Source organism: Mesoplodon densirostris, chromosome 3 (genome assembly GCF_025265405.1).
Source record: "Mesoplodon densirostris isolate mMesDen1 chromosome 3, mMesDen1 primary haplotype, whole genome shotgun sequence".
Taxonomy (NCBI): Eukaryota; Metazoa; Chordata; class Mammalia; order Artiodactyla; family Ziphiidae; genus Mesoplodon; species Mesoplodon densirostris.
The window spans coordinates 48,895,810-48,921,900 of NC_082663.1; the positions used below are offsets into that span (position 1 = coordinate 48,895,810).

The following is a 26,091-nucleotide window of genomic DNA, read 5'->3' on the forward strand; positions in this document are numbered from 1 at the left end:
TAGGCGCCGCAGTTTGAATCTCGAGCCCACGCACTGCAGGCGCTGATTGGGCGGTGCGGCGGCACGTGACGGGAACTGCGGGGCGGGGCCGCTGCGGCCCCACGGAGGGGGCGGGGGGCGTCTCCTCCGAGACCTCCTGCTGCGGAGCGGCAGTAGGTTCACAACGGCCCTGGCTGGAGTCCGCGGCCCACCCTTGCCCACCCCGCGCACACGCAGGCAGTCTCCGCAGAAGGGTCGATGAACGTGTGTAATTCAGTGACCGAAAGCCGGTTGGACTGGAGAGGAAAATCCCTGTCCGCCCTTCCAAGTGCACCGTGAACCTGGTGGTGCGGCGAAGATTGGGAGAAGTGGGTAGTGAAAGGAAGCGAGGGGACAGCCTCTTCAAGTGGAGGGACGTGTAAAAACTAGATAAGAGCCCTTGGCCACAGGGAGTGTCGACAGCGTGTAAGAACAATAAAGAGCTGGAAAAGAGCCCCATTCAGCTTCCTGTGTTGTTCTTTTGGTAGAGTAGTCTTTCCCTGGAATTTGAGTTCTTTGTTTTTTGGATCTGACTGAAATTTTCAGTCCTGTGCCACAGGGCTCTGAGTTCATTTTGCTGCTCAGAATTTTCCCCATTCTCCCCATTTTCCCCATTCTCCATCTCACCATTCAGGTCTCAGCTCATAATGCTGCCAACCTTAGAAAAGCCTTCCTTGACCTTCCTGTATAGAAAAGCCTGACACGCCCACCCTACTCTTGCACTGTTTTATTTCCTTCTGAGCACTTACCTGTAACTAGAATTACTTATTTTCTCCTCTTCTACTTCTACAATGATGGTTGTCAAATGAAGGGGTTCCAGCTTCTGGGAGCATTTGGGGCATTTGGACATTGAGGTTGTTTTCTGATCTTCTAAAAGGTAGGAAGGCCAGTACTGGTATTTTGTGGGCAGGGGCCAGGGGAGCTAGATGTCTTCTGGTGCTTAAGTCAGGCCACACAACCTACAATTGGCCCATGTTCTACATGCCTTTTTATTGTCCACTGGACATTCAGGTAAGTGAATAACCTGTTTGTTATTATCTGAGCCTAGAACCTAACTCTGTTTTACATGTAAAATAAAAAGTAGTTTTGGCCGGCTAGAGTAAGCACTGAAGTTTCCAGGAATATCATACCCTGTCCCATTTGGGATTGTACCAAAAGTTGCTCGCCATGTCACAAGAGCATCAGTAATGGCAACGCAGCTAATGGTATTTGAGACATGTGTCTGTGTCATTCTGTATCTGCAACTCTTGAATTCATGGGAATTATGCATAAAGGTGCTGTATACTTATTTAGTCCTTATTTCAAAATGTCAAATATAAAGGAAGAATGACAAGAATATTCAGTTGACTTTATCTTTACTTCTCTTTAATCCAAATTAATTTTTAAATTTATTTATTTATTTATTTTTGGCTGTGTTGGGGCTTCGTTGCTGCACGCAGGCTTTCTCTAGTTGTAGTGAGCGGGGGCTACTCTTCGTTGCGTTGCACGGGCTTCTCATTGCGGTGGTTTTTGTTGCGGAGCACGGGCTCTAGGCACGCGGGCTTTAGGCGCGCAGGCGTCAGTAGTTGCAGCACGCAGGCTCTAGAGCACAGGCTCAGTAGTTGTGGCGCACAGGCTTAGTTGCTCCGTGCCATGTGGGATCTTCCTGGACCAGGGCTCGAACCCGTGTCCCCTGCATTGGCAGGCAGATTCTTAACCACTGTGCCACCAGGGAAGTCCCACAAATTAATTTTTGTAAGTAGATGCAAGTACTTGCCTATCTCATTATATGTTTCTGATATAATCATGCAGGTATTTATTTAAATTTTGAAATGAATATTGCTTTATTATGAATTACTTCCTTTTTATTTCACCATTATATAAAAAATGTTAATTTTAATTATGTGTAGGTTGGTTACCTGTGAATTTCATTTCAGCAGAATAAAGATTATTGGCCCTGATCCAGTTGTGAACAGCTGCTCTGTCTAGACTATAAACTCCATGAGATCAAAGACCTCTTGTTTCCCACTGTACCCCAGTTCCAAAAACAGTATCTGATACATAGTAAACACTCAATAAAAAAATTAATATATAACTTTGTTTTAATGTAAAAATGTTTTAACTTACTCAAGTAAAATTGAAGCAGGAGGGAGATTCTACAGTTTATCCTCTGGCTTTCCATGCCTGAGCATACCACAATCTTCCTTCCAAATCCATAGGCACCCCAGTTGAATAAGCACAAAAAAATGCTAGTTTATTTTTTTGTTTGATAGATTAACTATAAAGAATATAATTGTGCATTATTTCATTTTTCTACATTTATTTTCTATGTATTCTATGGTATTATATAAATACATCGTAAGTTGACTCAGTTCCTTTTTGGAAAGAGTTACTCACTGCTTCTAAGAAATAAATTACAGTCCTTACAGTTGTAAAGCTGCTTGCAAAGCTTTGTCACATTATCTCGTTTGATCCTCAGAACCATATGGATATGCAAATATGGATAATCCCATCCTACTGTTGAGGAAGCTAAACTTCAGAGACTAAGTGACTTGCTTAACTAGAGAGGTTTAGTGTCCCACAGCCAGTAATTGACAGAACTTGGAACTGAACCTATACCTTCTGCTGCCAAAGCCTGTGGGGTTTGGTTTGCTTTGGTTTGATTGCTTGGTTGGTTGGTTTTTACTAATGCCTTCACAAATCAAAAAGGATAATTTGCAAATGTAAAGTAGAATTTCACATTTATATTTATGCAAAGACACATTTCAGGAGTGGGGGAGAAGGATAGAAACCTTTCATAAGTTTATCCAAATGATCATTCCTAGGAATGAGTTTCATAAAAACCTGAGTAAAAAACTTGAGTTTCACAAAACGCTTGAGTTCTCTTCAACCCTCTGATTATAGTTTGGCTTGTTACTATATTTGTATTCATTGGGATTGATTGCATATGAAATATGTATTTACTCAGATTACTACCCCCCAAGAAAGTTGAACTCTCAGTTATGTCTCAATTAAATAATTAAAATTTATTTATAGGGCTTCCCTGGTGGCACAGTGGTTGAGAGTCCGCCTGCTGATGCAGGGGACACGGGGTCGTGCCCCGGTCCGGGAAGATCCCACATGCCGTGGAGCGGCTGGGCCCGTGAGTCATGGCCGCTGAGCCTGCACGTCCGGAGCCTGTGCTCCACAACGGGAGAGGCCACAGCAGTGAAAGGCCCGCGTACCGAAAAAAAAAAAAAAAAAAAATTATTTCCACATTCACAGTGGAAGCAATTTTAATAAATTGCTGTTCATACTCTTCTTGGCATATATAAGTGTAAGGCCATCAAGATCCTGTAGAAGCTTTTCCTCAGCCTCAGAACATCTTTTTTCTTTTTTTACAACTTTATTGGAGTATAATTGCTTCACAGTGGTGTATTAGTTTCTGCTTTATAACAAAGTGAATCAGTTATACCTATACATCTGTTCCCATATCCCTTCCCTCTTGCGTCTCCCTCCCTAGAACATCTTTATAAAGTGAGTATTAGCACATTGAGAATTGGCAGTTTCACCATCACCACCTGACTTGTCACTGATATTAGGAAATTCCAAGCTATGGTGCAAGAAAGCAACATAGGCCTCAAGTATATTGTGGGGTTGGAAGCTGTGTTTCTCAATCATGCCCAGTAGGGAACAGTTGGGAGTGGTGCCCTCACTCCCCAGGGGATTCCTGACTGCTACATGCAGTTCTGCTGCTGCCTGAAAGGTCTCCCAGCCAGTTGGATGGGTCATTTTGAAAGAACTCCTCTGCTGAAACCCAAGTCACTCAGTTCCTACATTCAACTTGAGCCTTTCAGATTGTACTACAACTACATTCAGTTGTGTTTGTTGGCATTTAAGCCATCAAGACTGTCTATTTGCCAAGGTTCTTAAAAGGTGTAATATCTGTGACTTGATTTCCATGGCTATTGGTCTGTACTGTCACTGTTCTATTAGGAAATGTTCCCCCAGAGGTTGTATTAACCTATTCACTAATAGGGACATCATATTCTTTGGGGTATGGGTGAAGAAGAAATGATAAAAATACATGGAAAACATAAAACCATACTATTTCATTGAAACTGTTGAATAATATTTTTATTTCAGTATTTAAAAAGTAAATGTCCCAAAGAAATAGAGAATTTATATTCATTCATTAATTTATTCAACAAGTATGTATGAGTACCGACTATGTGCCAGGCACTGTTCCAATCACTGAAATACTGAAGTAAATAAAACAAAGTTCTCATTTCCAGAAGCTGACATCCTAGTGGGGAAAGGGATGACAAGCTAACTATAATACATAAAAATATATATAATATATCAGGTGGTAATTGGGTGCTGGGAAGAAAAGTAGAAGAAGAAAGAAAGGAGGGTGGAGGGAGTGGATGCTATTTTGGCTCAGGTGGTCAGGAAAGTTCTCTCTGATGAAGTGACATTGGGTACACAATCTGAGTGGAATAGAGGGGTAGCTGTCTAAGGGAGGACCTTCCAAGCCAGTGGAGCAACAGCCCATGTGAAAGCCTGAGGTGGACACATATTTGCCACGTCCAGGGAATACGGGAAGGGGGCCAGTGTTACTGGAATGAGGTGCATGAAAGGGAGAGAGGAAGAGATGGGGCTGAATACAGAGTGGAAAGGGGCTTCTGAGGCCACATTATGAGCCACAGGATTTGGATTTTACTCTGAATTTGTTGCAAATGTATTAAAAAGTTTTGAGTGTGTCAAGATCTTAAATAGGGTTTTTTAAGCAGCACTCTTGCCATTGTGTGGATAATGGACTGGAATGGGTGTAGGTATGGAATGGAAGCAGGAAAACCAGTTAGGGATACTGTTGCAATACACTTGCAGGAAAAATAAATAAATTTGGTTGATACAGTGCTTGGCACATAGTGACATTCCACAAATATTTGTTGAATGAATAAATGAATGAGCAAGTGAAACTAAGCTTCAAAAAGTTATCTAAGGGGCCTCCCTGGTGGCGCAAGTGGTTGGGAGTCCGCCTGCCGATGCAGGGGATGCGGGTTCGTGCCCCGGTCTGGGAGGATCCCATGTGCCGCGGAGCGGCTGGGCCCGTGAGCCATGGCCGCTGAGCCTGCGCGTCCGGAGCCTGCGCGTCCGGAGCCTGCGCGTCCGGAGCCTGCGCGTCCGGAGCCTGTGCTCCGCAGCGGGGGAGGCCACAGCAGTGAGAGGCCCGCATACCGCAAAAAAAAAAAAAAAAAAAAAAAGTTATCTAAGGACTTCCGTGGTGGTGCAGTGGATAAGACTCCATGCTCCCACTGCAGGGGGTCCAGGTTCAATCCCTGGTCCGGGAAATAGCTCCCACATGCATGCTTCAACTAAGAGTTCACATGTCACAACTGGGGAGCCCTCGTGCTACAACTAAGGAGCCCACCTGCCGCAACTAAGACCCAGATCAACCAAAAAAAAAAAAAAGTTATTCATCTCCTAAAGATCGATTCAATTCATTTTATCTATGTGTATTTCTTATAGGTATGTACTCTACAATATAATAGCTAACTTTTATATTTTCAATTTAACCTATACAATCTGCGGCTGAACCTACTATTCTGGTAGGTCTTATTGTTAAAGGATTATCCATTCTTTTTTTTTTTTTTTTTGTATGTGGGCCTCTCACTTTTGTGGCCTCTCCCGTTGTGGAGCACAGGCTCCGGACGCACAGGCTCAGCGGCCATGGCTCACGGGCCTAGCTGCTCCGTGGCATGTGGGATCTTCCTGGACCGGGGCACGAACCCGTGTCCCCTGCATCGGCAGGCAGACTCTCAACAACTGCGCCACCAGGGAAGCCCAGGATTATCCATTCTTGTTTCTCCCTTTTGAGTCTGGGAAGATATTGGGCTGGCCAAAAAGTTTGTTCGGGTTTTTTCCATAAGATGGTACAGAAAACCTGAATGAACTTTTTGGCCAACCCAATACAATCCATACCCCATGCCTTGTGTTATAATCGTGCACATGCAAACACACACATGCACACACACACACACACAGAGGCTTCCTGCCACCTCACAACCACACCATTATAGTTTGAAGTTAGCATAAGAAAATCTTTAGCAAGGACCTAACTGAATGGTTTCTCATATTTGTACACAAGTTCAGTTTCTGGCATATCATAGCCATGCCTCTGTGTTGCTATGGCTAAGTATAATTCTCTTCATCTAAGAAAGTGATATGATAGAAAAAAAATATTTTTTAAACAAACATTTGTCTGGCCAAGGAACATAGGATTCGAGCAGGAAGATCCTAGAGACAAGAATCACCAAGGTGGCTTGTTTAAAATCCTAGGTACCCAGATTCCACGGGTGATTTATGGTTTTGACTCCTTACCATCAACTCCAAAGACCCATGTACATATTTCTAATTTTGATGAGGCAAACTTTTAAACTCCCACCTTGGAGGCTGGTATGCAAGAGAATGTCATCCAGCTTGTATATGAGCCTAGCCAACCCCTAGGATCTCATATCCAATGTGACTTTGATATTCTCTACTGTTTGTGTTTATGTACCTTATGGGGACAATATTATGCTATAGTTGTATTTCAGAATTACCCAAGTCAATGGACTTATTCCTCATAAATGCTAAAAGCCAAAAGAAGTTGGAATTTGGATATGCAGCCTTTGACTGACAGTGAAACATCCAAATAGAGGTGACCCATGGTTGAAAATATTAGATGAAGAGGGCAGGGTAGTGTTGGGGAAGATGAAGACCTACAGATAAATGAGGACTTTGAGGAAGGAAGAATAGAGAGAGAAGAACAGAGGCCTTCACGGTCCCATTTCAGCCCTTTAGCTCACTACCCTGACTGACAAGTTTCTCTGGCTCTCAAACCTGCTGCTTCAATAGAAAACTTCTGTTGGTTCTTATAAGATAAATTTAAATTTGCCTTGCCCCATAACAGTCTAAAAAATTATATGTCTCATTTATCTTCATAAAGACCAAACATTTTAACAGAGCAGCCATTTGTTGTACAACAAATTATTTTTGAACTATCCTCCTGTTGTCACCAAACATCTTTAAAGTCACCTTAAAATTAATGTTATCTTTTTGATAGACTTTCACAATATCCACTTTGTTGCGGGGTTTAGAATATTTCTTAGATGTGTAGTTCTTGTTTCCATACAAAGAAATGTGTGTAAAGTTAAATAGAATAAGATAGTAGCGAGAATTAACTGTTTGTTCTAGCTCTTAAAAAAACAAACAAAAAAAAACCCGGCTGTTTCACCTCTGAGTCTAGGCTTGTCTGCCCGTTCCAGGCACTTCATCTTCTGTGATTCCTCAGCCTGTTCTGGGCCAGGGATAGCTCAGTTAGGGGATTATCCAACTCTCTTGGTTCCCTCCCTAGAGGCTTCAACTCTGGGCATTCATCAAAGACTTTCTCCTCTATTTCACTGTCAAAGGCTCAAGATTCAAGTTTTCACCTCAGCAGAATTACAAATCATTACATGTTATTGAACTTTCGGGTAGCGAACCAATAGTTAAATGATATACTCTAGTCTAGTATCAGTACATCAGCTGTCTGACTCATAGCCCCTAAGCTCAGTTTTAAGAAAAATCTAAAGGTAGGATAAAATTATCTGCACTTTTAAAAGATTCATCACAAATGGTCCCTGAAATAGCAAATATACTTAGGATAGCCCCCAAAGAATTCAATTTACAAAAAAAAAAAAAAAGTGGAGGAGGAGAAGAATGTGCAGAACTTTTAGAAGACACTGCTGCCCGGTCTCACAGCCAGAGGCTTGTAAGTAGTAAGGTGCCCAGGGCAGAGGTAAGATACTTAACAGGGAATCTCCTACTCCTGGCAGCAGCAGCAGAGGACCCTGGGAGCCAAGGCCCATGGACCACAAACAAACACAAGAGCCCAGAGAGTCAGAAGTGGGACACTGGGTGGCAGCACCGAGCCAGAGCAGGATGAAAATGAGATTGTGAGGTAAAAGCAGTTGGGGAACAAGGAAGGTCTGTGAGCTGGGGCAGGGTGTCTGTTCTGTGTTGGGCTATCTTGAAGGGCTAACAAAGGCAACAGTGGTTATTGTGTTCGCCTACGACACTGCCACTCTTATTTTCTTTCAGAGGCCAGTAATTGAAACTGGCTTGGATATAAAAAGCAAAGTTATTTTAAGCATTTTGTCCTTACTGATGATTACTTTATATTTTTCTTTGTTTATTCCTGACACAGATCTTTTTCTTTTCTTTCTTTCAACTTTTTATTGGGTTATAACATATGGAGAAAAGCACTCATTATCTGTGTAGGGTTTGAGAAATTTTCACTAACTGAACACATCCTTGTAACCAGCACCCCAATCAAGAAACAAAACATGACCAGGACCTGAGCAGACCTCCAGTCTCTACCTGCCTAAAGATAACGGTATGGATCTTCTACTATGTAAGAAAAAAGAAACAAGAAAGAGTTTACCCCAGATTAAAGAGGGAACAAGAGCCAACTCACAAATTACCAGGAATTTAGTCACTCTACATTGTAACCCAAAAGCCAACTATAAAAAGTGGAAGGGGGAGGTGACAAAAGGATTTGATTTAGTGGACAAAACACAGCATTCGGTTTCAAGCTTGATATACCATTTGTGGATTTTTGTGGGTTTTCCCTTTTCATTTAAAATAAAAGAGAGGGGCTTCCCTGGTGATGCAGTGGTTAAGAATCCGTCTGCCAATGCAGGGGACACGGGTTCGAGCCCTGGTCCGGGAAGATCCCACATGCCGTGGAGCAACTAAGCCTGTGTGCCACAACTACTGAGCCTGCACTCTAGAGCCCACGAGCCACAACTACTGAGCCCACATGCCACAACTACTGAAGCCCACGCACCTAGGACCCATGCTCTGCAACAAGAGAAGCCACTGCAATGAGAAGCCCACGCACCGCAACGAAGAGTAGCCCCTGCTCACCGCAACTAGAGAAAGCCCATGCGCAGCAACAAAGACCCAACGCAGCCAAAAATATTAATTAATTAATTTTTTAAAAAAGAATCTATGAAAATCCTCAGGTAACGTCGTATCTGATGAAAGACTGAATACTTTCTCCCTAAGATCAGCAACGAGACAAGGATATCTGCTCTCATCATTTCTATTCAACACTGTACTGGCTAGCTAGTACAATGAGGCAAGAAAAAGAAAGAAAAAGCATCCAAATCGGAAAGAATAAGTAAAACCGTCGTTATTTGCAGACAGCATGATAGCCTGTGTAAAAAATCCTTTGAGGTCTACAAAACACCTGCTAGAACTAAGAAGAAGGTTTTGCAACACTGTGGCAAGGACAGACACTACGGCTGGGTAGGAGCTGGATGGCTGTGGGGAAGGGTTTTCTATCTTTATTTTCTAAAGCCCCTAGGAGCTTTTTTTCCTTCTGAGCTTGCATCCTATCACAACCTGGGGGCCTTCCCTGACTGATATTGAGAGTGAAGACTTATTCCTTACTTAATCGTATTTCTCCAAGGAGAAACTTCTTGAGACCTATGGCTCTCAAACTTGCGTGCACACTGGAATCACTTGGGGAGCTTCGAAAACACCTGCTGCCCGGGTTCCACCTCCACGGATTGTGATTTAATTATACTGAGGTATGGCCTGGATGTAGGATCCCCAATTCTGATGTACAATGTACCTCGAGAACCCCTGCCCTACAGGAATATTTCTGGCCTGGTAACCTCTCTGAACAGTGAGTTTAGGAGGTGAAACTGGGCAAGCATGGCTCAGGCTCTACTGGATTTTCTGTGGGATCTGCCTGCCTTTAAAGTTTACTGATTCTGTTCTGCTACTCTGAGCCATAAATTGTACGGCAAGGGGCAGAGGGAACAGGAGGTGGGAGAAGACTATGGCTGTCCAGGAGTGACTGACTCTGACAAGGTAGATCTAGCTAGTTCAGATACAAGGAAGTCCACTTAATCATCAGACTTAAAGCCATCTATTCCTAAAACCTTACCTCCCCAACTTTTATTTGGAAAAATTCAAAGCATATATACTCACCACATACATTCAGTACATTCATCAGTTGTTAACACTGTGTTCCATTTGTCATCTTTCTCTCTCTCTTTTTTTTTTCCTTTTTTCTTTTTTGGCTGAACCTATGTAGTTCAGTAGGTATCTCTTAAGAACAAAGGGATTTTTCTACTTAATCATGATACAATTTTTACCCTCAGGAAGTGTAACATTGACACATTATTATCTATTATACATTCCATATTTATATTACCCTCGTTTACCTCAAAAGTTCCTTTATACCTGTTTTAAAGGCCATACACTGTATTTAATGGTCTTGTCTCTTTACTATCGATAATCTATAGAATAATCTCCCTCCTTTTCAGAAGACACTGACAAGTTTGAAAAGGTCAGAATATCTGTGTCATAAAATACACCATCATGATTCTTCCTTATGATTAATTCATGTTAACTATTTAGCACGAGTACCAGGTTTGTGATGTCGTATGCTTCCAATTGCATCACATCAGTAAGAACACAATGTCAGTTTGTTCCAGTATCTCCAATGCTGGATTTAATCACTTGGTTAACGTGGTGCCCACCAGATCTCTTCATTTTAAAGGTATCTTTTCCCTTTATACTTAGTAAGTAACCTGTTGGGTGATACTGTGAGCCCATACGAATATCCTGTTCCCCAACAAACTTATACCCATGGTTTTAGCATCCATGCATAATCAGTTATTACTGATTGCAAATAGTGATGTGCAATAGTGGTGTTTGCAAATAGTGATTTTCTAATTCTATCATTCCTTCTACATTTTTTAAAAAAAAACTGTTTATTTATTTTGTAAGAATGTACCTCTAGTCCAAAGTTAACTATGTTTAAAAAAATTTTTGGCCAAAAAAGTTACAAAAACATTTTCAGTTCAACCTAACGAAAGTGATATCTAGAAAATATTTGACATCATTAAGTCTGCCTTAGATAGTTCCGATTCTAAAGCATTCCTAAAGCACGGTGTTCTGGAAGACAAATGTGCTTCCGCGGTGCTGCGTGGCGTATGAGGCATGCGTGACTGGCTGCAAGTGAGCCCTGGCAGGCTCCTTCCTCCTGACGCTGGGGGACTGTGCGAGGAGTCAGACGTAGGCCCCCAGGGCTGCATGGAACTCTGTGAGACACTGGACCAGCTGCTGGAACTTGGGCCTCTACTCCGGATCTAAGCCCCAGCCACAAGCCATCATAGCAAATAGTTCATCAGGACAGTTGATCGGCTGGGCTATTCGGTAACCATCTTTCAGGTACGCGGCCACCTCAAACGGGTCGATGTCCACGTAGGGCGTTTGGCCCAGGGTCATGAGCTCCCACAGCATCACTCCAAAGGCCCACACATCACTAGCACTGGAGAACTCATTATTAACCAGACTTTCAAGAGCCATCCACCGAACTGGCCTGTTTTCGTTGTCCCCCAGACAATGATAGTCCATAGGGAACAAGTCTCTGGAGAGGGCACTGTCTGTGATCTTAACTTGAAGTGTGTCATCAATGACACAGTTCCTAGCAGGCAGGTCTTTGTGGATGACTTCCCTTCTGGCCAGATAGCTCATTCCACAGGCAATCTGAATAGCCATGTGGACCAGGTCTTGTTGAGAAATTGCCTGTGGATTATTGGCCTCTACTAATTTGCACTGCCGTAAAAACAATTTAAGATTCCCCCAATTCATGAAAGGCAATATCACCATGGGCTTTTCTCCTTCTATACAGACATGGGTAATAGGAAGAAGATTTCTGTGATGAAGACCTCGTAGCTTACAACTTTCAGTGAGCATCATTGTCACCTGAATTTCAGAAGCTTGATCTTCAACTGTTTTTACAAATGCTTGTTTTTCCTTATTTGGATCTTTTTCATCTCCTAAAATCCCATGGAAAACACGCCCAAAAGTACCTTCTTGGAGTACATCTTTTAGAGTTATCCTCTCCCTGGATATTGCGATATCCTTCACCTTAGCTTTGGCCTCCAAAAGAGTGACACTTCTCAGGTCATTCTTCTCTATCTGCAAGGTGGGATAACCCGAGGAGCTGGTGATAGGAGTTGCATTGTTGGGTGTGTCGGCTCTCAGATACTGAGTCGTCTGGTTAGATGGCTGAGACAGCCCTTGGGAACTACTGCTGGCACTGAGGCTGTCATCCAGTTCAATCCTTTTCATACTATGAAGCTAATATTATTGCTACAAGAAATATTACTGCACAGCAAACCCCTACGCTGATATAAGACACACGCGGCGAAGTGGTTGGAGCTGCATGTACAGGATCATAAATAGTTCTGCTAGTGTTTTTGTCCAAGGCTGACGTTTTTACTTCTTCAAGTTTTTTGCAGCACATTTTCCTTCGTTTAAAATTTAAGACTGTAAAGTTTTTTGAAGAATTTACTGTCAAATTGAGCTGCATTAGTAATCATAACCTCAGAATCTACTTTGCCAGTACAGGAAAGCTCGACCCGAAGCACTGATAAAGTGCGTGGAACTTCCCCCTGAGCAGAAATGTCGACCTGGGGCATGTCCATAGCCACGAAATTGTCTACTTGGAATCCCAGCTTACAGTCAACCTTGGACTTTGCATGCCAAGTGAAGTGCAGGAAATTTCTCTCGCTGGGTACTAACAGGTTAAAGGATAGGGCGTGGTGACTCATAAGATCATTTCTCACATAATAAAGTTCTGCAACAAGACCCATGAGCCGGCGCACCTCGTCCTCGCTCAGGTAGAGGCTCACGCTGGGCCCCGCGAACGCGGGAGGCAGCGCCGGCGGCCTCGGGGCAGGGGCGGCGGCGGCGGGGCCCTCAGGCCGCGGGTCCACGGGAGGCGGCCCCGGCCGCCCAGTCCTGCGCATGGCCACCGCCGCCGCCGCTGAGGAGAAGCGTGGGCCGCCCGCCGCCGCCCACCCCCCGCCCCACCCCGAGCCCCGAGCCCCGAGCCGGGGGCGGCAGCCCAGCTCATCGCGCCGCCGGCCCGTTGCAGCCTGCCGCCGCTTCGGACCGCGGGAGCACGCCGCCGCCGCCTCCTCCTCGGCCGCATCTTCCGCTGCGGGAGGCGGGCCTCCTTCTACATTTTAAACTGGAGTTCTTTTATAAAAAATAGCTTTCCTCCCTTCCCCTCACATTTTGAGTATGATTATGGACTCAGGGATTCCTTGTTTATTTATCAAATTATGATCCATTTCTGTCACTTGTCTTTTTGAAACCACCTCTTGTGTTGTTTCCATATATCCCCATTAGTTTTTAAATAGGGTCTTTATTTCTGCTACAAGATATTTTAAGCTCATATAATATATTTCCTTCTCCACACCTGGAAGCAGCCATTTCTCCAAGAAGTTCCCATTCCTTTTAACTGGAAATGCTATTTATTATGCCATTTCTCTTTGATACAAAGTTTTGTTTTGTTTTATCTTTATCTGTCTGACTCCTACATCTATCTCCAAGTTTGTTCCAAACTCGGGCAGGTGAAAAATAAGGTGTTATGTATTAAACCCTTTACCCTTCAATACCTGACCCAGTGTAATATAGAATAGGCTCACAACTTATCTTTACAGTTCTATATTGATTCAACAAATATTTTTTGAATGCTTACACTGTGCTAAGCACCCGGGATAAAATTTGAAGCAAGACACACACAGTCATGGCCTTCCTGTGCTTACAGTCTAGTGGAGAAGGCAAATATGAATCAAATGATCATATAAATATTTAACTACAAAAATTGTAAGTCTCTAAAAATAGGCACACTGAGTTCTAGGCATACATCAAGGAGTCTGGCATATTCTGGGTTGGGAAGGGTTCCTTTAAAATAGGAACGTAGAGGGACTTCCCTGGTGCTCCAGTGGTTAAGACTCTGCACTTCCACCGCAGAGGACCCAGGTTCGATCCCTGGTCGGGGAACTAAGATCCTGCATGCTGCGTGGCATGGCCGATAAATAAATAAATAAATAGGAACTGAGATCTAGGATCTGAAAAGTGGATAGGAGTTACTCAATTCAAGGGAAAAAGGCGTGTGTGTGTGTGTGTGTGTGTGTGTGTGTGTGTGTGTTGGGGGGTAGTAGTGCTGGTGGCAGAGGGTATGGGAGTAGTGAGTCTAGCAGGTTCTGAGGTAAAGAGAGGAAATTGGAATATCTGAGAAACAAAAAAAATGCTGAGGTCTTTATTGTCATAAGCTAGGGTAAGGGACTATGGGGTAGCTGGCAGGCTGGGCAGATGCTCACTCCATAGGACCCTGAGGGCACAGAAGTGAGATTGGAGTTGATAATGGTGAGAGTTTAGGAACACACAGGTACACAAAGCCAATAAACAAACATGCTCCAAAAGCCTTCAAAAGCAGGGTGGAGGTCTCTGGAGGAAGAGAAAGAGATGGATAAGAGCTGGAATTTTGCTTGGATCTTTTGCAGAGAGGAGGAAGGGATAGGTGAGAGGTTAAGGGAGGGAAGAGTCTGAGCACAGGGCTGACCTTCACCCTTCCCTTACTCTGAAGGATCTGCCCTTTTGCTCTCCTAAGATGTGGCACCGCTGAAAACCTGGTCTGTCTCAGCCCTGGAGAGGTGGAAAATTTTAGCAGTGATAGCTGGGAGGAAGGGAGTCCAGAGAATTATCTGAATGATTCCTTAAAGCCACATACAATCTGTGAGGCATGTGGGAGTGCTCTAAAAAAATTTTTTTTTTAAGTTTTCCAACTCCTTTTACAATGCTAGCAGAACTGACACCAAATCTGATTGACATAGTAAATGCAAAGAGAAAGGAGTAACATAAAAGTTACCATCTTAACCATTTTCAAGTGTACAGTTCAAGTAGTGTTAAGTACTTTCACGTTGTTGTGGAACCAATCTCCAGAGCTATTTTCACTTTGTGAAACTGAAACTCTGTACCCATTTATCCATCGATGGACACTTGAGTGGCTCCCACCTTTTGGCTAATGTAAAGAATGCTATGAACATGGGTGTACAAATACCTCTTTGAGTCCCTGCTTTCAGTTCTTTTGTATATATACCCAAAGGTGGAATTGCTGGATTACATGGTAATTCTATTTTTAATTTTTTGAGGAACTATTATACCAAACTTCTCTCCATTGAAACTGCAAAAGCATTTCAATTTCTCCAATTTACCGATCTTTATTGGTTCCTGTTTGGGTTTTTTTTTTTTTACATACTGGCCATCCTACTGAGTGTGTGTTTATTTTTAAAGTATACATGTTTATTGTGGAAATTAGAGATACAGAAAAATATAAATGAAAGAAAAAAGTAAAAACAAAACTGTTTTTAAATGTTCCATTTTAAAACGAGAAAGCATAAGTTTGCTATGTAAACATAAAAAGAGCCTTTGTTTAAAGAAATGCAAAGAGATTAATTAATAGAAGAGTGAGCAAAGGACAGGCATGGGAAGGTTGCCAGGGACGAAACAGAAGTAGCCAATATTATGTAAAACGGTTGGTATCTGGTACTGGGGACACAAGGGTAGGAGCCTGCCTACTGGCTACTTCCACCTGGTGAGGACACCATTGAAGGGGCCTCCTGCAGCTACTACAGCTGGAGGGGTGTCAAAAACACTCTGCTCTGCTCTGCCCTGCACCGACTATAACCCCAACCGGTTTATCCACTGGATACAAAAAAACGGAGGCTAGACAACCAGAGGAAACATTTCCTTCCCTAACACCAAAACAAATGATATATTTGGAATGCTCCACAGAAAATACAGAAGAGAATCGAGCCGTTAAAAAAGCTCTAAAAACACAAATGAGGTGGTCAAACTACACATTTTGTTTTAGAGATAAGAATGCTGGGAAAGAATTTTGGAAAAGCAAGAATATTAAAGCACTTTGTCCAGACTGCAAGGCCAGACAATAGTTTACCCTGCACTCATTCAGTTATTATGCCGATAGCAAAGTAGCTCACCTGGGGAACTCTGAAGGCGCAGCAGCTCCCACTGGAATCTGAAGTTATGTAGTGGTTTTAAAACAGGCCCCAAAATGCTTGGAAACACCTCCTGTCAAGAGGCGGCCGCTCTGTCTCCGGAATGAATCCAGTGGGCTTATGACTGTTTCAGCTAATAGAGTATGACAGAAATGATGCCATGGGATTTCTGGAGTTGGGTCCTGAAAGGCAATGCAGATTCCCCCCAGTTTTCTTGGACCATTCACTCTACAGAAGTTTCTTTACTGGGTCCTCACTCTACAAACCCAGCCGCCATGCTGTGAAAAGCCAAGCTTGGGAGAGGCCAAGTGTTGGCACGGGTTGATAGCCCAGCTGAGCCCAGCCTTGGAGTCATCTCAGCCCAGGTGCCTCACATGTGAGTAAAGAAGCCTCCAGATGATTTCAGCCCTCAGCCTTTCAAGGCATTCCCAGCCTTTTGAATCTTCAGAACAAAAGGCCTCAGTTATGGAAGAGAGATGATGAGCAATATATGCTATGTCCTGTCTAAATTCCTGATCCACAGAACCTGTGGTAGTTTATCTTTCAATGTCTTTGGGATCACTTGTTGTGCAACAGTAGATAACCAAACCAAATAGTTAAATTACTAGCACTACAAAGAAAGAAATTTCAACTACTGGTTAAGACTATTAATTCACCTGTGTCTAGTAGAAGAATTAGTAGTGTTACAGGTACTTAAAAATCAAAGAACTTGGACTATTCAGCCAGCAGTCACTTTCTAGGAATGCTGTCCTCATTCCACAGATAGATTATTCTTATGGGTGAAAGTCCTGGTAGGGCTGTGGAGATAGATCACTCTTGATCTTATGGCTGAGTCTCCCATCAGTGGAAATTCCCTCCCTATGTCTGTAGGGATTTTGCAATAATGTTTGATGACAAAGAGGATGTCTTGTCATCCTCTTTCCCCATGTGGGAAAAAGATTTTGTCCTAGGGGCTGTGAGCTTCCTAGACCTCAGTCTAGACTAGACTATGATGAGCTAGCCCCTCATTGAGGACTTACTTTCTTAAATGCAGTGGTGGACAGAGCTGGCTGGGGTCGAGGTAGAGAGCCTTTCTGCTCAGTCCCTTGGAGTCCTCTTGGGGTTTAACAGAAGAATGGAATGGCTGGTTATAGTGCTGATAAACCCTGGGTAAATACATAGGATGACAGATGGTCTATGAACAAACAAACTGTAGAACTACTTTGGATGTGATTATTTCTGGCTAGGGCGGGGGGGGGGGGCAGGCGGGCAGTGGCAGTGGTGATCCTGGTATACCCATTATTAAAACAGTTTCCAGTTTTGTCTGCATCTATTACTGAACACACAGTGAATCAAACAAAGATAACAAGTCAGGAGCTTCAATAAAAATGGATGGACCTTTGGAAGGATCTTAAGACGAGCTCATGACCATTACACAATCACAGGTTAGACACTGAATCCACAGTATTTGCTAACAAATAAAATAATAATAATAATATATATACAAATATTAAGGGATTGTTATCAAAAGAATTTTCTAATAGTAAAAGCAGTATTTGGATACAAATTTAACTCTTTATTATGTAAAATTTTAAACATATGAATGAGTGGAGAGAATAGTATAGCAAACCCACAATTTCAATAATTAGCAACTTATGGCCAATGCTGTTTCATCTATAGCCCCACCCACTCTTTCCCAGGGCAGCTTATACCCACTTCATACCACTTCACTGGAAAATTGTAGTTCTTTTTCTTAAGCTGGGGCCCAAAATAACTCACATGACATGGACTTACCCCAGACCTGTTGCTTAGAGCCAAACCTGAGTTCAGGCAAAATCAACCCAACCAACCCACAGACCCATGAGTGGAAAAATAAATATTTGTTGCTGTAAACCACTGAGATTTTGAGGTTGTTTTGTTAAGTAGCATTATTTGTCGATAGTTACCTGACATTTATAACAAAATGTTAACAGTGGACTTCTTTGGGTGGAGGGGATATAAGTAGATTTTTCATTTTCCAATTGTACTTTTTGTATTTTCCACATTTTCTACTTTTAGCTTATACTATCTTTTAAATTAGACTTGGAAAAATAATATATTTGAAAAGAAGAATTAGAAGGAAAAAACAAAACAATGAAAATAATGAAGTCGTTTCTCCTTCCCAATTCTGTACTTAAACCAGAATAAACGTGTTTACTTTCCACAGTACATGCAAGGTACAATCAACTAAGCATTGAAAGTTTCACATTGTAAACGCTGTAAAAAAGTAAAAACTGTGATGTCTTAACAACCAAATCATTACAGGCTTGTCTTGGCGCTCTTCTTCTTGAAGACTTCCCTAATTAGACAGATGCATTGGCCCGTCTTTCCTCCACTGCCTCTAAACCCATAAACCACACATTTCTGCCTTATTCTAACAACCTTTTCCATTTGTAAAACAAGGAAAGGAGAAACTGAAGGATCAATATGTTAGTCAATTACCAAATAATTAGGGGTAAAGATTTGAAATGTAGCTCTTACAGTATTGAAGAATCCCACCATCTGGCTATTTATAAGCCATGGTAATACTCTGCCCCATTTTCTTACCTCATGGATCAGAGTAAAAAGTTATTTATCAATATAGCCCATGTCTTTATCCATATTATCCCAGATTATCTTCGATTATTAAAAATTGTGTCATACATATGTTTGCCAGCTGGTTATGTACAGCCATAAAAACATATCCCCTACAAGGACACGTTTGAAAAAATTAGTGACAATGTGAATGAGCCTGGAAGACATTACACTAAGTGAAATAAGCCAGGCTCAGAAAGACAAATACTGCATGATTCGCCGATATGAGGTATCTAAAGTAGTCAAACTCATGGAAGCAGAGAGCAGAATGGTGGTTGCCTGGGGCTGGGTGGGAGGGGAAAATGGGGAGATATTGGTCAAAAGGCACAAAGTTTCAGTTATGCAAGATGAATAAGTTCTGAATATCTAATGTACTGTGTGGTAACTGTAGTTAACAATACTGTATTATATACTTGATATTTGCTAAAAGAGTAGATCTTAAGTGCTCTTACCACAAGAAAAGCAAGAAGAAAGGAAAGGGGCTTCCCTGGTGGCGAGTCTGCCTGCGCCCCGGTCCGGGAAGATCCCACATGCCACGGAGCGACTGGGCCCGTGAGCCATGGCCGCGGAGCCTGCGCGTCCGGAGCCTGTGCTCCGCAACGGGAGAGACCACAACAGTGAGAGGCCCGCGTACCGCAAAAAAAAAAAGAAGAAGAAGAAGAAGAAAGGAAAGAAGGAAGGAGGGAAATGGTAACTATGTGAAGTGATGAATTTGTTAATTAGATTGATTGTGGTGATCATTTCACAATGTATTTAAAACATCAAGTTGGATACCTTAAATATATACAATTCCTATTTGTCAATAATATCTCAGTAAAGCTGGAAAAAAGAAAAGAAAAGTATGCACACATAAAACAATGAATTAGGCAAAGATAAACTCATTGTAGTACAGGTCTCGCACATTTCTTAAGTGTTAGAGCCCATGAAGAAATGACAAGAAAGACTCCTGTACAAAAATGACAATGTGATTGTGAATCACAGATAAGATATTCTAAAAGTAATTGTGATATTCAGTTTGGGGATTCATGTGTTTGACCCTAGGAGGAAAGACCAAGAAGAATCTGCATAATTAGTCCATAGTAGTCAACAGTAGTCCAGAAGAAAGAAATTGGAACAGTCATTGAAGTGCTGAAGGAGGCCACTAGATATGAAAAAAAATCACACCTCACACCACCAGCACCATCACCATCACCACCATCACCATCACCACCAGCACCACCAGCCAGCAGCAACAGGTGCTCCCTTCCCTCCTATAGCCAGGGACACAAAATTAGATACTACTCCTTTGAAGTAACTCTGATTCAACTAGGACAAAATATATTGCGCTTTTATGCAAAAGTGCTCTCTAGTGAAAGAAATAATGGCAAACAAAATGTACTTTAAATGAGGAATTGCCATACTAGGCTACTTTGCCTGTAGGTATGAAATTGATTTATATTGTTAAAAATTGCAGTCTTAAAGCTTCTCTCTTGGCAACTGTGATTACTCTTACAATGTAGGGCAATTTCAGAAAGCATTTATCTTGATTCACTTTGCAAAATGGTACAAAGAAGAAAGCTGGAGAGTTACACAGTACACAGGTGAGGAAAATACATGGAAAAGTACCATAATGTAAGCAATCAGTTCACATGACACCACAGGGCTATCTACTAATGAAAATCAGATACTGCATTGATCTGTGAGTCAGTAGTCAGGTTGGAAGGCTGATTCAAAGACATCCAAGATGTGAGACCCTGAGCAGTTTATTCCAATGACATGGATCAACCTCTCTGTGAGGACTAGACGTAATTTTACCTCTATATGTCAGGTATGATTCTTAGCCCTAAAACTCATGACTCCAAGAAATAGAACTGCTTCTGTTTTTTATAAGTCCAACTTAATTTCTAACCCTGACTTTTATCCTTATTTGCTTGATCCTATTTAACAGATAAAAATTTACCCTCAGTTCTTTCCACAGTTTTCTGAAGGTATGGGAAGGTGGGGTGAGGGAGCATGACTTTTGTCATCTGACCTTAGACATGGCCCTCGTGATGCCCACTGACCTTCCCTCCCTCTCCCCATGGATTCAACATCCCCTTTCTACAGCCTCAAGGTCCAGAAATCTTTACTAGGCTCTTTCTGGACCTGTCTGACCAGATGCCCCCTGCAGCCATTTCTCCCCAGAAATACTATCAAAGGAAGGTGAAGGTCCCCTCTGCTCTCAGAAGCCAAAGGTATCTCTCAGCCTCTTCAGATCCATTTCCTCCCCGTTCCTAGAAAATTAAAATACCATTACTCCCTTGAGGATTACTAAATGTAACCTAGAATGTTTTTGAGAAGAATATGTGGTACATGTACAGTATATTATTTAACATCACAGTAGAGCTTTGGGCAGCACCACATAATCAAACACAACCATATTTCAGCAGTAAAATATGTGAATATTCACCTGTGTGGATGAATAAAAAGATGGTCTCTCCTTGCCAACTCAGGTTTGGCCACCAAATACATGTGCTGCAAACTTAAAACTTTGGGTTTCATAATCACTGGCAAAGATTGTGGATCTGTAACTGAATCTGAGCAAGTTCGATATGAGTATGATGTAACTCCGCTATAGTGCAATAGAAAGTCAAAAAAGGAAGGTGATGTTAAGGGCTCATAAGGTTTGTAAAGACATCACGGAGGAGAAAGCACTTGAACAAAGGCTGGCTAATGTGTGGAATTTGCAAAGATCAGAAAATAAAAAGCATCCCATGTGAGGAATAGAAAGAACTTGATTATACTAAATATCATTTGTCATGAGGAAAGTGCAAACTAAAACAATACAGAGATAACACTATATACCTACTAGAATGTCTAAAATCCAAAAATCTGAAAATATCAAATTCCGATGAGAATGTGGAGCAACAGGAACTCTCATTCATTGCTGGTGGGAATGTAAAATGGTACCAGCCACTTTGGAAGACATTTTGGAAGTTTTTTGACAAAGCTACACATGGTCTTACCATACAATTGTGCTCCTAGGCATTTATCCATTCGATTTGAAAGCCTATGTCCTCACAAAAAACCATATGTGAATGTTTATAGCAGCTTTACTCATAATCCTCCCGTGCTGGAGGCAACCAAGATGTCCTTCAATAGGTGAATGCATAAAGAACTGTGGTACATCCGGCCAATGGATTATTACTGAGCAACAGAAAGGAATGAGCTGTCAAACTACACAAAGACATGGAGGTATCTTAAATGAATATTTCTAAGTGAAGCTATCTAATCCAAAAAGGCTACATACTGCATGATTCCATTCATATGACATTATGGAAAAGGCAAAACTATAGAGATGGTAAATAGATTAGTGGATGTCAAGGGTTCAGGGTGGGGAAGGGTTGAACCGGTGAAACACAGAGGATTTTTTAGGACAGTGAAACGATCCTGTGTGATACTGTGATGGTGGATATATGGCACCACATATTTATCAAAACTCAAAGAGCTTTAAAGCACAAAGAGTCAACCTCAAAGGCGGCAAAAAATTTTTTTAATTGTTTAGAAGGTGAGAGGTTCCCAGGATAGAAGGTAGAATGTGACAAAATAATCTATTACAAATATATGAAACAACCTCATTGAAGAGGATGAGGGGGGAAGGTGCTGACGTAAGTAACTGTGGAAATGAGTGGAGTCTGTAAATGAAAGGCAAAAGGAACTTTAGTTGATCAAGTGGGGTATGGGTTAACAGTTCTGAAACCACTATCCATGTATACCAGAATTGAACTATTAAGTAAACACATGGCAGATGTTGGGGCAAGGTTTCTCAGAAGCAGTTACAGATAAGCAAGGAGCAAAGGCTAGAGTGATCCATTTAGTAATGGATTAGAATTGAAGATATTAATATGAACTTATGCTTATCTTAATATAGATACAGATGGTTACATATAGAAACATTTATAGATATATGCATATGCACTGGTTAGTATACACACATATACTTCCTTGCTCTGTCAGCTGATAGGGTCTAGAAGCAATGACATCCCAGTAGCAGTGAGCACACCTGGTGCCAGCTCTTGGTTTCTAATACCATTCTCCAGCCAAAGGAACCAGGGCCCCTTGGAGAACTGGCTGATTCCAGGACTGGGGCAGGAAATATGCAAGATAAGTCTGGAGCATCTTGTAGTGCCAGAAAGTGAGGAAGTAGAGATATGTCAATGTGATACAGAAGCCACCTGGAAGAGCTCCCAGTGGTGAAAGCTGGAAGAATTTGAGCAACAAAATAAATGAGGTAGTATTAGAATTATAACCAAGAGTATAAAGTAGATATTCACGAGTCCATACTACTGTAAATAAATGAGAGAATGAATAAGTGGGACAGAATAGGTAACTGACTCAAGCAGAAGAATTCCAAATAATTTATGCAGATACTTTGCCCTCAAGGGGGTATCCTTAAGTATGACTGTACATAGTCACTCCCTTCCAAAGAATAAAGTATAAAAGGAGAAAAAAAGAGTAACATTACCTCAACCAGGTGATCAGGGTTAACATCAACAGTGAAAAGTCATGGTGATAGTATGTACCCTTGATATGATATAAGAATGATACTTTACCTCTATTGTCTTCCTCCTAAAACATAACAACACATGTAATCATGAGAAAAACATTAGACGAATTCCAAAAGAGGCACATTCTACAAAATACCTGACCAGTACTCCTCAGAACTGTCAATGTCATCAAAAACAAGGAAAGCCTGAGAAACTATGACAGCTAAGAGGAGCCTAAGGAAACATGACAACTGAATGCAGTGGTATCTTGGATGGGATCCTGGAACAGAAAAGAGCATTAGGTTAAAAACTAAAGAAATCTGTCTAAATAAAGTATGGACTTTAGTTAATAGTAATGTATCAGTATTGGCTCATTAATTGTAACAAATATACCATACTTATATAAGATTTTTTTTTTTTTTGGTGTGGACCATTTTTAAAGTCTTTACTGAATTTGTTACAATATTGCTTCATTTTATGTTTTGGTTTTTTGGCCGCGAGGTATGTGGGATCTTAGCTTCCTGACCAGGGATCAAACCCGCACCCCCTGCATTGGAAGGCGAAGTCTTAACCACTGGACCGCTAGGGAAGTCCCTGTAGGATGTTAATAATAGGGAAAACTGGGTAAGCATTTATGGGATTCTCTGTACTAACTCTGTAATTTTTCTGTAAATCTAAAACTATTGTGAAGTTTATTTTAAAAAAGAACCTAAGTCCTGCACATCCCAGATTTTGAGGTTTTTATCACTTTGCTTTTCTCATTACTGTCATCTGTTGTCTTCTTGGCCATATACCCCTCCCTATTCAGAGCACTTTGTCACCTGGCTAATCTTTATTCCAAGATTCTTCATCATCTTTTCTTTTTTTAATGTATTTATTTTTCTTTTATTTTTTTGGCTGCATCAGGTCTTAGTCATGGCACACAGGGTCTTCCCTGAGGCACACGGGATCTTTCACTGTGGCACGGGATCTTTCACTGTAGCACGGGCTCTTTGCTGTGGCACGCGGCCTTCTCTCTAGTTGTGGTGTGCGGGGTCCAGAGTGCGTGGGCTCTGTAGTTTGCAGCACTCGGGCTCTCTCGTTGAGGCGCACAAGCTCAGTAGTTGTGGCGCGGGCTTAATTGCCCCATGGCATGTGGGATCTTAGTTCCCTGATGGGGGATCAAACATGTGTCCCCTGCATTGGAAGGCGGATTCTTCACCACTGGTCTACCAGGGAAGTCTCCCAAGATTCTTCATCATCGTGAGGCTCTTCAACATTCACATGGACAACCCATCCAGCCCATGCCTAACACTTCCTCATCTGTTCAATTCCAATAACCAGCATACAGTTTCTATGTCAGACTCTCACTTCCAGAGCCATCCAGTGTTACCTCCACACTTTGAATTTCTGACCACAGCCTACAACCCTTGCCCATTCACCTTCTTCTTCCATAGTTATAGAATCTCTGGTTTTAGCTTGACGTAGAGTCACCTAAAATAAAAACTACACTTCCCAGATTACTTTATGCTACATGCGACCCATATGACTAGATTCTGGCCAATGAGTTACCACTTTTGTTATTTGTCCTTAAATGGAGAGATCAAGTTCTTCTCTTATCCTCTTCCTCTTTCATGCTGGCTGAAATGTGTATATAACGGCTGGAGTTCCAACACCCATTTTGGATCATGAGATAACTATGGAGTGGAAGCCACATATAGCAGAGTCACCAGATAGAATGTTCCTGGGTCTTTGATACTATAGTGTAACCAACTCAGCTCTGACTGCACATCTCTGGAACTTTACATGAGAAAGAATTTCTCATGTTTAAGTAACTGTTATTCTGGGTTTTCATCGTTCCTAGGTGAACTTACAAATCAGTTCACTCCCTTATTCCATCAACCCCTCCTTGCCCTACAGCACAATGGTTAAGAGTAAGAGCTCTGAAATCAAACAGATTTGGTTTGACACCAGCTCTACCACTTCATAACTGCATGATCTTGGGCAAGTTACTTAAATGCTATCAGCATCAATTTCCTTACCTGTATCTTCCTTATTGTACCTATCTTACAGGGATATTGTGAGGATTTTACTGCATGAGACACATAAGGAGCTTCGTAAGCACCACTGTCCTTTGAGAATCTTGATTTCAGCTCCCATAATGCATCACTTCGTCTGCTCTTACTGGCACTCTCAACATCCTCCCTTCCTTGTCCTCCTGCATCTTTCTTGCAAATCCCCACCTTGGTCAGTGCAAGTCTTCTCGGTGCTCACACGATTGTGGGCTAACACGGTTATGCACATTGAGACCACTACAGATGTATGGTCTCCAGACTCAGCAGGGCCCTGCTGGAGGCTGGGAAATATTTCACATCTGTGGCTGTGGCTAGGCACATCCATTCCCCACTGTATTTACACAACTTTTCACTCTTCTCCTCAAGCCATCCCTAGAGGAAATAAACATGTTTATGCATCTTCTTCTTTAAAAAAAAATTTCCCTCAATCCCTCATTTCTTTGCCTACTACCCTTTATCCTCTCCTCATCCTAGCTCCTTGAAAGAACAGTCACCACACTACTGCCTGAGGAAAAGAGAAGATTTGATGGAGGGATATCCCTCAAACTCAACATGGCCAAAAACAACTCACCATGTGTTCCTTCTTCCTGAATCCCAGTCAGTCCTGGCCCTGGGCCTGTACTCTTGACGCTGAAACACTGGGTTCACCTTACACATTTCCTTCAAGTTCATGTAGGCCATTTCTTTCCCTTTCTTGCCTGGAATTATCTTTTGAGCACACTCTTGTCTTCATTTTCTGTCTAACAAACAGGCCCTCACCTTTCATGAGTCATATGATACTACCACTTCTTTCAAGCCTTTTCTGAAATCCTGCCATCAGCCAGGGAGAACTATCTCTCCTTTGTGTCCCTACATTATGCAGATTAAAAACCACCACTTTTGCAGCTGGAACACTTGACTTGTTTACATGTTTGTCTCCCTCTATCCAAGTGTAAACCTCTGTGGGGATTGCTATTATTTGACTTGTTTTTTATGCTCAGTGTCCAGCACAAAACCTGTTACATACTAGGAATTTAACAAACTGTTGGGACTTCCCTGGTGGCG

General features: G+C 42.0%; 1 protein-coding gene across 1 annotated transcript; it reads right to left on the bottom strand.

Annotated features, from left to right (window-relative positions):
* Positions 1-11,033: 11,033 nt before the first annotated feature.
* LOC132486757 (tyrosine-protein kinase RYK-like) lies at positions 11,034-25,372 on the bottom strand. The gene is given in 5 exon segments (XM_060094329.1): positions 11,034-12,166; positions 12,168-12,400; positions 12,402-13,048; positions 23,151-23,273; positions 25,216-25,372. Coding segments are annotated over 5 exon segments (2,238 nt in total). The 3' UTR covers positions 11,034-11,088.
* Between the last annotated feature and the right edge of the window lie 719 nt (positions 25,373-26,091).